The sequence below is a fragment of the Calonectris borealis genome, chromosome 2 (genome assembly GCF_964195595.1).
Source record: "Calonectris borealis chromosome 2, bCalBor7.hap1.2, whole genome shotgun sequence".
In the NCBI taxonomy this organism is placed as follows: Eukaryota; Metazoa; Chordata; class Aves; order Procellariiformes; family Procellariidae; genus Calonectris; species Calonectris borealis.
In genome coordinates, this window is record NC_134313.1 from 150723682 (window position 1) to 150737966 (window position 14285).

Here is a 14285-nt window from a genome sequence, read left to right on the forward strand (position 1 = left end):
AAACAAAAACTGATGACATTTTACAATTTCTGGATGGAGGCATTGATTGTTTTAGAATATTGGATTGTTCAAAGCAAAAGAGACAGTGAAGCTGCCAGACCATGGTAGCCTGCTGTGAGTATTTTTTTCAGCAGTTTCGGAGAAAGCAGTTCTGATAAGAATGCACAGAAACAAGAAAACTCAGTGGCTGATTTGAATCCTTATAATAATACTTTTCTTAATTTCTTGTTTTTAAGCTAAAGCCTAAGTTTATTTTAGAATAAGCAAGCCAGGCATTATCATCTAGTAAAAATACTATTATTGAGAAAGCACATACATAAAATGGCCACCTTCTCAAAGATTAAGTAATAGTAAGTGAAATAAGAAAAAAAAAAGAAAAGAAAATTCTGAGGATAGGGAAAATTTTAAGAACATTTTGCAAGACGACAGTACCTGCATTTACAAAAACATTTGTGCCCCCCTCCCACCCCATTTGTCCTGGAAGGGAGATGAAAGCAGAAGTAAATTGAGTATAAGCAATTCAGTGGCAATAGTAAGAGTTTGTTAGTAATTACTGTAAATTTTATAAGTAAAATTAAAATAAGTGGGTAATAAATCTGTGGCCAGTTGTTTGGATGCAAACCATGCACATCCAAAGTGAATGGAAGCTTATTGATTTGAATAGTAAAGGATGTGGTCTATACAGCTGGTTTTTAAAAAACTCGTTTGGAACAAAAGTACTCATTTGGAACAAAAGTGATCTGAAAAATGGCACGGGTTCCTGGCTAAGTTTGGAGAACAATTAACAAAAGTCAGAGTATCCTGTTGTTACTTCTATGCGGTGTTTTGCGTGAAGAGGAATGGTGATAAATTAATTTCAGCTCCAACAGAAACTAGTGAGAATGTTTTAAATGTTATTGAATGTGTAGAACAGTGCTACTGGAGTTTTTTAAAAACTCTAAAACATAGGTATACAACAGTATTTTTCACACTTAAACATTGGGAAGGCTCAAAGGACTGGATTTAATGATGGGTTGGGGGGGGGGCTGGGGAAGAAAAAGATGTATAGTTGCTGATGAAGTTGATAGTTGCCCAAGAATAATGTAGCAAGTGATTTGAATAGGAAGTTTATGGCTTAGATGGAGTTAATTGAAAAATATGTATTTTAATGTAGTCTTAAATATCGTAAGTCCTTGTAAATGCTTGCTTCTCTTATCAGCTCTATGTACAGTTTGTGTGGGTGTCTCTTTAGGATGTTTCATTATCCCTGCAGAGAAAGTAGGCAGTTGTCATCCAGTAAGAAACAAAAGCACTCAACTCTGAACATGGCAATAGGTACTTTATTCTGTTGGGATTCTGAGCTCCGTGTTCTGCCTGAGAGTAGTTGTCTAAAGAGAAGGAAGTGGCAGTGAAGGATGGGGGAGGCATTTTCCTCACTGTGTTATTATAGTCAAGAGCCCTCTCAGTTGCAGAAAACATTAAAAGTAAAGTCTGCTTATATGCTAGTGGCTTGTTCTTCCATCAGTGAGATGGGGGAGAGTTATCACACTTACTTTGTTTGGCTGTAGGTGTCCTTGCTTCCATGCTTACTCTTTGTAGCGAAAGTGACTAGTCTTTTGATGCTTAGGAAAAAGATGATTGTTGTTTGCTTCCTTTTTCCTCCACTGTTTTCCTCCACTACTTTCTGGTCCTTATATGGCAAAACTGAATCTTCTTGACCTCCATTAAGTTGACAAGTTTTGTGGAGGAGTCTACAGACCTTCTTGAATTTTCCAAAGATGGAGACTTCACAGCACCTTTAGGCAACCAGTCCTTAACCACACTTGTTATGGAAAAGTGTCTTTCTTATTCTTTCTTCAGGGAGAGCTGCTGAACCTCTGTCTCTTTCGTCTCTTCCAGGTGAGCTGGGTATTGCTCTCTGACAATTTTATATTTCTTCACTGGTGAAACTTTGGACAAAAGAACATTTAAGCAGTTGTGTATGGGGTCTCTGAGTCCTAGTGGGAGCTGGTGCTGGAGTTAGGCTTCTTTTATGATGTAGGCGTTTGAGGCTGGTAACATAAGGGTGCTGCCGCCTCCGCTATGGTTAAATTTTTATTGCACAGGTTGTGATTTTTCAGCAAGGTCAAATTATCTGGGGTCTAAAGATACCGGATGGAAACCAATGGAAAAGGTCCCTTGTCCTCAGTTCCCTGGGCACTTACTGACCACTTCTTCAAAAAGTGTGTTAGTGCTGTGGTACTTCATTTGTTTCATTATATAGATACTGTTCTTGTTATCATGAAAGATAAAGGGGTGCTATTGCCCACAACTATCCTGGATGTGCGCTATATATTTTGGAAATCAGAATATATTAAGTTTGTAGGTTTCTGGCTATATTGTTTAGTTTTTTTTGATAGTGATGGAGTAGTATTCAGCTAAAGTTAATTCTGAAACTGGTTTCTTGTAGTGAAAATTCTTTACTTACCTAAATTGCAGTTGACTTAGTAAGTGGTTTTTTTTTTTTTTTTTTAATGTCTCTGGTATGTTTTGTATATTTACGTAATAATTTTTCATTATAAGCGTAACTGGAGTACAGGCTTAATTAAGTCTGAAGTAAAAGCTTTTGCCATCTGTTTATGAGTAACTAACTGAAGAAGGGTTTTTTTAAAATTTCAGTGTCACTTTTCTGCTGGTTTATTGGCTTTATTAGGTGAATGGTGTTTCTATTTGAGTCAATTTTTTGAGAGGAGATTTAAAGATAAATATTCACCATTAACACCACGTTAACATTTATTTATCTGTCTTTAGTAAGATGACTCTGGCTTAGGGCAGTTTGCAAGTCTTCGAAAAGTCCTTATAAGCACTTACTCCCTGGAGATATTTCAAGTAGAGGAGAGAACAAAAAAAGACTGCGATTTTTATAGTTGTTTTCAGTCTGTCTGTTAATGATAATTTTAAAATGGTCTGTTGGAACCTTTTTTAAAAGCAGCTCAAGTTGGCAGTTTATACTTTCTTTTCGCTATTCTTTTATTAGTCTTATGCTTTTTCTGTGTGGAATAACTCTACAGATTATTTGTGAATAAAATGATGAAGCAGCACAGATACTGTATTTGGTTGCAGATGAAATACTAGAATGATGCGTGTTATGTTGACTATAAGAGCTGTGTAAAATTGCAACTACCGATTTAGTAAATGGGGAGGGGGGGGACACCAATCGGTTGGAAGCAACTAGAAAAGATTTGTGCTTTAAGAAAAGAATAAAAAGCACATATGCAATTCCAAATATTAAATACCATTCCAGAGTCTCAACAATACTACTGTAAGTAAGTACAACTTTATGTTTAACTCAGTTTAAGAGTCAAAGTACAGTTGGGTGAAGAAATTAGGAACCTTTAGATTCAGCAGAGGAGTTAAAAAGAGAAAATCCAAGATGAAAACAAAACTCAAAAAGGTCTGCATTGAGGCAGTATGGTGTGGTTTGTTTTTTTGTTATAGGATGCATTTGCACAATGATAATTTACTTTGTTTACCTAATCTAATAATCTGCTAGATTATCTAATTATGTAAGTCTGTCATTTTATGTCCTTAATATTTGCATACAAGTAAGCCTGGGTAGGAGGAAAGCACAATTATTTTTAAGGTGTACTGAAGGTCTTATGACAAAAGACTTTAGTTTTCCTCTTGGGGAAGAACAGAATTCATGCTAAACGATTAGCCACATGAAATTCACTTTCAGATGAGGCAGCTTTGTACTATGCGATATTACTCTTGTAATTCTGTTATTAGTGTTGGTATATTAGTATGCTGGGTTAGCTGTATAGCAGCTTCTGCTAAATTTACAGTTATGGCAAACTGTCCTCCACTGAAACAAACTGACAGCTCTCAGGATCCTTAGTATTGAAAAAAGGCCTAAAATTAGTAGGTTTCTTTCTGAATTGGTGTTTCCGCTGCCCCCATCCAACCAAATGTTTACTTCTTGAAATGTTGTTGAAGGACAATATAGTAAGTAACTAAGCATTTATTGATGACCCCAAGTTAATGAGTTAGAACAGGACTGGATGTAGGAGTTGATATTCCTATGAAAAAATGAGTTGGCCACACCTTTAAAGAAGGAAAAGTAGAGATTTGGTAGAGGGGATGTGGGGGTGTGTGTGTTGGGATTTCTTTCTATAGAAAGAATACAGGAGTCTAGTCAAATTAGAATGACTTTGTTTAAATAAAAAGTGTACACAGAAGTCTTATATGATGGTAATGCTTACATGGATACTAGTTTGTTCAGAGGATATTTCCCTTTTGCAGGACTTTGCATAGCTTTTACGCGATGACTATGTTGATCCAAGAAATGTAAAGAAATAATCGTTTTTCTGTTTGTGTGTCGCTGTTTGTATAAATCATTAGTATTTGGATTTCATGGAGGAGTATTTGTATAAATTCTCCACTGAATAAACTTTAAAAACTATTACAGCTCATCTAAACATAATAATAATAATAATAATAATAATATAATAGTATTGGATAATATAAAATGAAATGTAAACATGACTTAAGTTATTTATGTCTGTAATATTTTAAACAGTTAAAATAGTCCATGGAAAAAAGTGTTGTAAAAGGTCTTTGTGCTATAATTGAAATGTCCTTTTAGCTTCTAAGAAAACATTAAAATTAAATACAATTATAACTTTTTGTAGGTTGGGCTCATGTGGTTTGTGCTCTGTACATTCCCGAGGTGCAGTTTGCAAATGTTTCTACAATGGAACCTATCGTGTTGCAGTCTGTTCCTCATGATCGTTATAATAAGGTATAATTATATGTCTTTTTATCTATATCTAATGTATTTATTTTAAAACTTGTGAGCTTTAATAATCTAAAACTACACTTCTTAGAATGCACTTTATATAGAATTCATAAATGTTTGCAGTAATGGTGTATGTTTTCTGCTATGGCTTTATGATAAATTCAAGAATTAAGAAAGCTCTATGATTAAATTAAACTGTAAGGTTATCTGCCATGTCTCATTATTCTTTTACAGATTAGGGACTGTTTTGTTAATTAAAAATATTGTGATCTTTGAATAACAGTTTATTTTGAAAGGAATGTGAAATATTTCCCATAGGTTGAAATATTATTACAGCTTATTTGAAATGTTATTATTAATTACCACTAAGTCCTACTGTTTTAAGCATTGATATGATGTTCATAAACATTTCTTTTAGGAAGAAAAGCTATGCTAATATATTGAAGCAAAAGCTGGCAGACTTTTGCCTTTGTAAACAGTATTCGCTTTAGTGGGATTATTTGCTTGTAGAAGAACTGCTAAATAAGTATCAGAGTGAGACGGAATGTTTTATGAAGTGTGGTGAGACTTTATTTAAAAAAAAAGGGCAAAGCAATGTAAAAGTAACTTATTAATGTTTTATATTGATAGTTACATTTTTCTACTTGTTTTTTCTTATACTACCTCTTTGCCACTAGATATAACTACTTCCTCCTTTGTATTTTTATATTTTCCCTTCTGTAAACAGCAAAATGTCTGAATTTCTGATTAGTTTGGTTACATATTTTTCTTGTGTTCTTTTTACCTCTAGTTTCTTTCTCTTATTTTATGGTGATTTGTGGACACTGGGGTAAAAGAGGAATAGACTGTGTTATAAAAGAAAGAAAGGGAAAAAAAAAGACATGTATCACCTCTGGTGTTCTTCCTACAGGGAAACCAGACCTTTTCATGTCGTCTCTGTGACCTCCCATTACTTTTTTTTTTCCCTTCAGTTTACATGTCTGATTTATGCGCCCCCTCCCGTTTTCCTATCATTTTTTCTTCTCTTGTACTTTGGTCTTTTCCGTGTCTGTTTCGCATTCTCATAATTGCTGTCAGTATGTTTTGCCCATATTATTTACCAGTATATCCGAAAAGCCAGGAATCAAAATCTAGGTTCTTATGGTTTCTCATTACGTGCTACCTGAGCATCTGTATTGGCTCCTCACTATTGGCTTTCTTTTGCATTGACAAGAACATGCGACAGTGAGGTTAAGTGCAAAACTAATAAAATTTTTGAGCTTGGACACAAAGCAGTACAGATTTGCTGTGGCAGATGAGTTTATTTCCTCTTTCTCCTCAACTCTGGGCCAACAGCACATATGTTTTCTCATTTTAACTTGAGTAGTAGCCATAATGGTTTTTTTAATTGGTAGTGGTTCTTCCCTAATGTACTTCAAAAATTTTGTGCAACACAGTGGATTTTGTTTTATTTTGCACCATTTCTACCGATGGTAACTGATATTGGATGAGTAAAGCCTTGTAACTTCAAAAAATGTACCTTGTGTCTTTTAATATTACTTGTTCACAAAGTCCATTGTTGGTCTATGTCTTTAGACTTTTAATTCAAGTTGCTTCTTTCTTGAACTGTTTTTCGTCCAAATATACAATGTATAGTTGTCTCTTACTGCTAAAATTCCATATTTGCATTTTGTTGGTCTGTAATTACCATGATTTTTTTGGCTTGCTAGATAATTACTAGTGCCATACAGCTTATATAGATGAAGTTCCTGATGGTGTCAAGCTTTTCGTTTTCTGCATTTTTTTGGTGGGTGTTCTGATTTGGGCCTATTTTCCATGATAACAGTCAGCCTAAAACTACTTTTATACAGACCTCTACAGTATATTGTAAAAATATTTGTATTACAAATTTCAAAGTTTGGAGTCACACCCCTAGCCTGCAAATTACTATTTTTTTTTTCCCTCTTGTTTTACAGAACCCGCTTCTTGCTGTCTTTATTTGGTCTATTTGGTTCCGTGAGATAGCGGTTGTGGGTTTTGGGGAAATCAAAGAAATGCCTATAGTGCAGTTGCTGCAGCAAACCTCGTGAAACCAATCTAACTTCACCAACAGCAGTCTAGTTGTAACAGCACAGAATTTAAGAGGCGGTCGCTGACTGGGGACTCTCCCACCTTTTTTGATAGATCTGTAGCCAGTGCTGAGTTTGGTACTGCTGGGCTAAACTGCCACCAGTTCCCAAGTAGGCTGGTTTTGAGCAATACCACCAAAACCAATACAACTACTAATTCCCTTTCAGGCAGCCTGCAATAACTTCACCTCCCTACCCCCCTTGCTATTCAGTATAAACTGTGTTTATTTAAATGATACGTTTTTTAGATCAGAAATTTTGTAAAGCATTTAACTCTGACTTTATCAATTTGAGAGAAAATGGGAAAGAAAAGCAGTTTTTTTGAGAAGTAGATATGGCAAACAGTTCTTAAAACATTTGTGGTGCATTGTGAACAAATGTAAACGTGTAATTAGGAAAAAATGACTAGAGTTGTTTCTCCTTTTACAGAGGCTTAGTGCTAATTTCATTCTGTCTGTCAACTCAGGTTGGAATAGATGATTTTAAGAGAGATTTTATTTCCTGTGAAGTGCTAAATAATTCTGCATAGGCGGCTGAATACATATAGAAGGCTAGCGTATGGAATTGAGGGACCATACAGGTCAATGAAAATTACCATAAGGGAAAATTAATACTGTAGTCTTTAAAATAGAAACAAACGTCATTGGAGTTTTGCCAGGAGATACTACTTAATTTACACAGTCTTTTCGATGCACTTGTTTCTTTAGTGAACACTGCAAAATATGCAATATTACAAAGTGCAGTAATCTTAAATGCAAGAAGAAAAACAGCAGACACCAACGCATGAGGCTTATCAATCTAAAGACGTTTGGCTGCTATTTCCCTGAAGTTTACCTGCTTCTGGGATAAAAACCATCACATTACAGAATGAATCCGCTGAATGACTTGATTAGTGGGTTAACTAACAGGAAAACTCTTCTTACACAGTTGCTTCCAAAAAGAAATGGACTAGTAGTTGCTCTCCTATTTAGTAGATATTTGTTATTCCTTGGATGGTTATGCATGGATAATCTCTATTTATTTTTTGTGAGCTTTATTTTTCTCTTTCAGGTTCATTTGAAAGTATGTGGTAATTGAATATAATTACTGCTTTTAGGAATCTCTTTTAAGAGCTGATTAAAAAATAAGTGTATTTGGAGTTTCTTGATCTGCCTAGTAGTAAAGGCAGCTGTTAGACTTTTATTTCAGTACTTGCTGCAACAATGAGAAATTTCTGTACAATTCCTAGGTTTGATTCTGTAAGCAGGGAATGCTCTTGGGTAGCTGTTACAAGTAGAGTAAACTATTTCTCAAATTACTTTTTGTTTTGTAAATTTTTTCTTGCTTCATCTTCCCTTCTTTGCTTTTGCAGGGAAGGTTTACATTTTGAATTTTGAAGAAAAAATACTGGCAGAAACATAAAGGCAGCTTTGCAAAACATATATTTTGCCATTAAAGAAACCAAGATATTTGTTGTATTTTTTGAGCAAAATTTCCTTGCTGAATCAAAACCTTTGTGTAATGTTTTCCTTATTTTCCAATGAGTTCGGGAGAAGTCTAAGTACTCTCTTCCTTTAAGAGCTCTGAAGAGCAGCACTGCTGTAGGTGGTGAGACACAGAGTTTTACACTTCCCCATTCCAGAGGTTTCAGAGGAGGTGTAGCAATTGCATGGATTTGCAAATGCATGAAAGTCTTTGGTTTTCTGCTTTGTGAAAGATAAAGGTTCTCAGGCTTCTGGAATTGTTTGTGTGTCTAAGAGAAGGTAGAGGTATGAGAAGCTCAGCTTTAGAGAGAACCATTTTGGAATGGGAAGATGAACCTTCTTTGTCCCTGTTTCATATGGAAGATTAGGAAACATGTTTTGTACTTCTCATGACTCTTGTAGGAAGGATAAAAGTTCATTGAGCTTGTTAAAATGGGTAGGCAGTCCACCATGTTGTGTTCAAACTTTTTTGTAATGTAGCTGGTCATTTGTTATAATTTTTCAGTAATTTTACTGTCAATTTGTTTAAGGGGTCCTGAAACAGATCCTAAATGTAGTATGTAGTGTTGAAAAAACAGGGCGTACATCCTTACTAAATGGAATGCTTATATGACTTTTTCTGAGCTTCAGTGAGGAAAAAAATTACAGATCTTAAGGCAAAACTTTGAAAAAAACAGAACAGTAACTAGAGCTTGAGTTTTATGGAGTCTGTCGAACTCTCTGTTTATAGAGGTACCTTACTTTTGAAGTTACTTACTCTTTAATATAGTTACTCAGGTGAGGTTGATAGATCATGACCTTGCTTGTTCCTAAAATCTAAATGTGTCACGTCATGGTATGGAAAGCTATAAAGCAGCCAGTCTCAGACCCTGTCAAACAACTGAATTATCTGTATGCACTACCTTGATGTACAAAGGGAGCAAGGCAAAGAATTAAGTAGGATTATTCCCTTTTTGATCCTTCAAATGTTAGGATATAGGGTATGATTTTAGGATATATTGTCTGTTGGGTTTAATGCTTTTTAAGTCTTGTGGAAACCATACAAGAATGACTCGCCTACCCTAGAGTCTTGCATGTTAACAAAAATGCTTTAGTTAGCTGACGTCTCATGTTAAATGTCGTTCTAAATACCTCTGTTAAACGCTGTTGTGATCTCAGAATTTCACTCATTTTCATGTCTTTCCTAAGTAATAACTAGTTTTGCGTTATATCCTTCTTATTTATATCAGTGGTATCTTGGTCCATTTTTCTTAAACTGTATTTTCTACTACCCATGTTTGATGTTCTTTTTATTATTCTCATTCTCTGCTTCACTGAAGGGAGGTTGTGATACAACTGCAATAAGCCGGTTACAGTTTCAATGTAGACAATTTTTGGGGGGAAGTTTCTCTTTTCTCATCTAAAATCTTGTAATGGGATTTCTACAGAGGTAGCAGTGTGTTGATGATGTTTGTTAGGTCAATAAGGTTCTCGCTCATTTAAAAACAGACACTTGACTGCCCCAATGCTGGAGGATACTTTCATTAAAAATCTATTCTTAAATTGTTAAATTTTACACATAAATGTGATATGATAGAAATCTCTCTAAGCGGCATTTCAGTAATTAGGACAGTAAAAAAAGGAGGGAGATTTAGTTTTGCCTGACGTTTCTCCCTAAAATGCTGGTGAGAGATTGTAGTGATGTCTAGTATAATAGTGAGCTTCCATACAGCATGTATCCATTTTTATTGGCCACATATTTAAAAAAAAAACAGTATTGAATAGTGAGAAAGATTTTGGATTCTTTTTGTCTTAATTTTTCTTCTTCCATTTTACTGAGAATGTTTTTGAAAATATTACAAATTGCCCTAGTATCCCAGTAAAACAAGTAAATTGACAGAAATGCTATGAAAAGATTTTCAGGTACTAGACAGTTTGTTTTCATTTTAGCTTGTTTTTGAGCTTGAAATGGGTTTGATATACTAATTTAAGCTTTGTTTACAGAAGGTTCTTGCTTGATTAGTTTCTAAGATATTTATGGGGCTGTCCAAGTCATGCTGAAATCAAAGCAAAGTTCTGTTAAACACCATATTTAATTAAAGGTAACTGAGCATCATGTGAATGTTGAAGCATGCTATGAGACTTCTGAAAATTTTTTATACCAAATATACAAATAAAATTTTAAGTTTGCAGTTTTTCTGTATGTAATTTTGTAGACATATGCACGTATACCATATGGTATCTTGTACCATTAGGCACTCAGTCTAATTTGATGTTTCTGAATGCCACCAATACAGGTAATGTTAAATGAATGTGAAAATGATTGCAACCTAAAAGGACGTAAACACAAACTTGAAAGCAAGGAAAATCATGAAGCCTAGTGCTATTAACCTTTGGCTGTTTGACTGTTTGGCTGGTTGAATAGCGATATATAATTTAAGTAAATTAGTATTTGTACTGCTTTAGCGTTAGTGAAGTGTTACACAGATCCCAGGTGTCTACCAGGTGATCTCCTTTTGCAAACAAACATAATTAGACTTTTACAAAGAAGTTCTCATATAAGCTTAGCTGCAGAATCCAGTAGTTCTCACACTAGAATCTCCTGTGAGTAGCACAGCATTTATTTGTATGCTTCTTGTTATATTAAGTATTTTCTCTTTGATAGACATGCTATATTTGTGATGAGCAAGGCAGAGAAAGTAAAGCAGCCACTGGTGCTTGTATGACATGTAATAAACATGGATGTCGACAAGCTTTTCACGTAACGTGGTAAGTATATTTTATTATTTAACATCTCTGATGTTCCAGAAAGAATCAATGCACACAATGTAATGAATAAACTCTTCATTTAGTATATATCTGAGTAAAGAAATATAGTAAAGTGGTTTGTGTAGAAATATCCAACTTCATTATAATAGAGTTTACTAGCAATATGGCAGTGGCAGCATAGACATTGCTGTGAGCTGCAAAAGCTGTCTGATAATACTCCCTTGGGTTGTATTAAATGCTGTGTGCTCCTGTGAATAAGGTTTAGTGGTTTTTTTGTCTTACGATATTTTTCTTAGATGGTATTTTATAGGATGTGGGAATGTGAAGACATTGGTTTTTTACCCATGAACTGATTTGATGTTTACTTTTGGTAAATCAGTGGGAAAAATTATTGAGCTATACATAAAAATGCACTAGACTCGCCCCTTCCGGTACAGATTTCCAAACATTTGGGGGTAATTCACCTCACTGGTTTTATCTAAATGGTACACATCTATCCTGAGCTATTCATTTAGGTTTCACGTATGGCTGTTGCAGAAAAACAGCTGTGTCCACCATCTGATTCATTCCACTTTAAGATATTTAGGTTTGCTTCCATTTAGGAGATGCTTGTCTCACTTTATGGACTTCTAACAGAGGCTGGATAATTAGATTAAACCACATGTCAACAGGTAAAAAGAGGCAAAAGGAGTTCCGCCCCACAATTTACAGGCATTATTTGTTTTTTCAGATTCAGCTGAAGCTATTTTGCAGTAGATAGATAGCAGATTACATAGACTGTCTAGCTACATAATCTGTGGATTTACCTGTCTGTTTTATGAGTGCCCCAGTATGCTTCTTCATGACCAGTTCAGTCAGGGAAATGGTATTTGCACACGTACTTAAATTACTTAAATGTATTTTCTTCAGTGTAATCAAGTGCAGATCTTAAAGGATATAATTGTGTAGTTTAGGCACTGATTTCTTGGCAACTCTTCTTTTTTTTCTTTTAATTACTTGACTGTCTGGTTGGTTTTACTCTTTCATAAGCATCTAATTTTTCATTGGATGTGATCAATGTCAAGTTTCTTTTTATGGTGAAAATGGATTGTGTTCCTCAAAGCGTGCATACCATGTAAAGAGGTTACTTGGATATATACATTTTTTTCACACCTGCAAGTGTTTGGATGGAAAGGTCTCTTTTCTTTCAAACTCTTGCATGCATACAAGAGTCCTTTTAATCATTTTTTCTTTCTTCCAAAAGCCTGTTTTCAGTGAATGCCATAAAGAACATGGGAATTAGTTTCAAAATTAAAATATTTATCTTGCCAGTTTTTAGGATTTTTTGATTCTAAAAAAAACCAGGTATGTACTATAAAATGATATCTAGCGAGACAGTAGTGTAACTGAGGATATGGAGAGGCTTCTGTAATATTTAAAAAATGGAAGAAAAATGTGAAAGCTACAGAAGGCAGAGATCCAGGGCGAGGTGTATCAATTTTGGGTTAACAAAACTAATGTCTAAGGAAGAAAATGAGCTCGAGTCCATCTGTTTTTGTATGGCAAGTTTAGAAAAATAAATCTTCGCTTAAAGAGATCCTGTTAAATGTATTCTTTAGTTGGCATCTGCTGTAGGTGTGCATGTATTTAGGAAGCAGTATTTCTGGATTGCCCAAGAACATAATGTATAAATGAGGGGAAAGTTATTTTAATAAGCCATGAAAATAAGCTGCCTTATATATTGTTCTTCCATTTAAATACTCCCATGCATAATTTTGACTGTAACATTGCATTATTATGCTAATGAAAACGATATGGAAAATTAAACAGTATTTGGTTTTTCAATGTCTAAGTTGGTTTTGATAAAGAAAATAAATCAACGTTACAAATGGTGAAAAGCAAATTTGATTTGAAAAAATGTAGTAGAATAAGGTAATAATTAGCCCAGGCAAGGAAACTTGTAAGTCTTGTTCTTTTTAAAAGAAATTAACCTGCCACAGTCTTTTAAACCAATGAATATGGTTTGATTTATTATGTCATTGAAGCTTTATTTAAAAAATAAAAAAAAAGGTACTTTTCCTGGCAAAGTAGAGAAGGATGTATGCAACTTTAGAAAAATTTCTTCTTTGGATCTACAGTATTGTTTTGTTAAAAACTCTTTCTGTAGATAATTTTTGGCTTGAATTTGAGCTAAGAATCATTGTAAATTGCTTGGTTTATTCATTTGTGGCAGTAGCTGCATAATAAATGTAGATTTTCAAGCTATAAGCTTCTGTGAGTGGCTTAAAGACTCTGAAAAAGGCATCAGGCCAAAATATAAACCGTACATGTTTTTCACTGGGATACAAAGGTGGGTTATGTGCTCCTCGCATGCCATTAGAAGCCACTTGTGTGGAAATCTCTTCTATTAAATGCAGATATAAGGATCTGTATGTTATCAGTTGTGATATTGTGGTACAAGTTGATGTAAAATTGCTTTTCTTGAATGTTGTTTGGTTTATTTTTAGTGCACAGTTTGCAGGACTTCTTTGTGAAGAAGAAGGCAATGGTGCAGATAACGTCCAATACTGTGGCTACTGTAAATACCATTTTAGTAAACTGGTATGTATTTGTTAAATTCTATAAATAAATGTCACTGACTTATTTTTTCACTCTGAATTGCTATTAACACTAGAAATGATATTTTCATGTAGCTCAGAAAGTAGATTGTATTTCATTAAAACAATGTTTTAATCACAGTTACAGAAGTACTAACTGAAAATGCGTATATAAGTGGTTACTTTCTAGATCTGTGGGTTTTTCCCCTCTGGCAGAAATAGCATGCACATTTAGTGTTTTTTTCATTAAGTTCCTAAGTTCCTGTAATGTTTTCTTTTGCTATTTGATTAGTTGGCTTCTTGGAATTTAGTCCATTTTGGAATAATCTAGAAAGTGTTACTTATTATCCTGTATATTAGAGAATAAAGAAGCCCTCCATTTCTTTCTGCTTCTGTTACTATTTTTTTTTTTTTTTTTAAAATATGTTTTCCCTTTTGTTCTATCTCTCACCGTGTAGCCAGTGGATATTCCCTGCCTATAAGTTCTCTGAAACACAACCTCAAGGAAGTGACTGGAGGTTTGATTTTTAAAAAACAAACAAGCAAACAAAAAACTTTGAAATTTCTCAGTTATCTCAGTAGGTTTTGGATCAGACTTCTGGAGTCTTTTCTATCGCTTCTTATCAGTTTGACA

General features: G+C 34.4%; 1 protein-coding gene across 13 annotated transcripts in view; it reads left to right on the forward strand.

The window, feature by feature from the left end:
- MLLT10 (MLLT10 histone lysine methyltransferase DOT1L cofactor) overlaps positions 1-14285 on the forward strand; it is a 130559-nt gene that overhangs the window by 29617 nt on the left and 86657 nt on the right. For 6 of the 13 annotated variants that reach the window (XR_012672711.1, XR_012672713.1, XM_075143916.1 and 3 more), the window contains 4 exons: positions 1840-1878; positions 4650-4759; positions 10972-11075; positions 13562-13655. Coding sequence is in view for 11 of the 13 variants with exons in the window: in XM_075143916.1 (XP_075000017.1) it covers positions 1840-1878; positions 4650-4759; positions 10972-11075; positions 13562-13655 (347 nt within the window). In the remaining 2 variants the exon portion in view is untranslated. The remainder of the gene's footprint in view (positions 1-1839; positions 1879-4649; positions 4760-10971; positions 11076-13561; positions 13656-14285) is intronic. The other 7 variants (XM_075143918.1, XM_075143920.1, XM_075143926.1 and 4 more) reach the window with 3 other exon arrangements.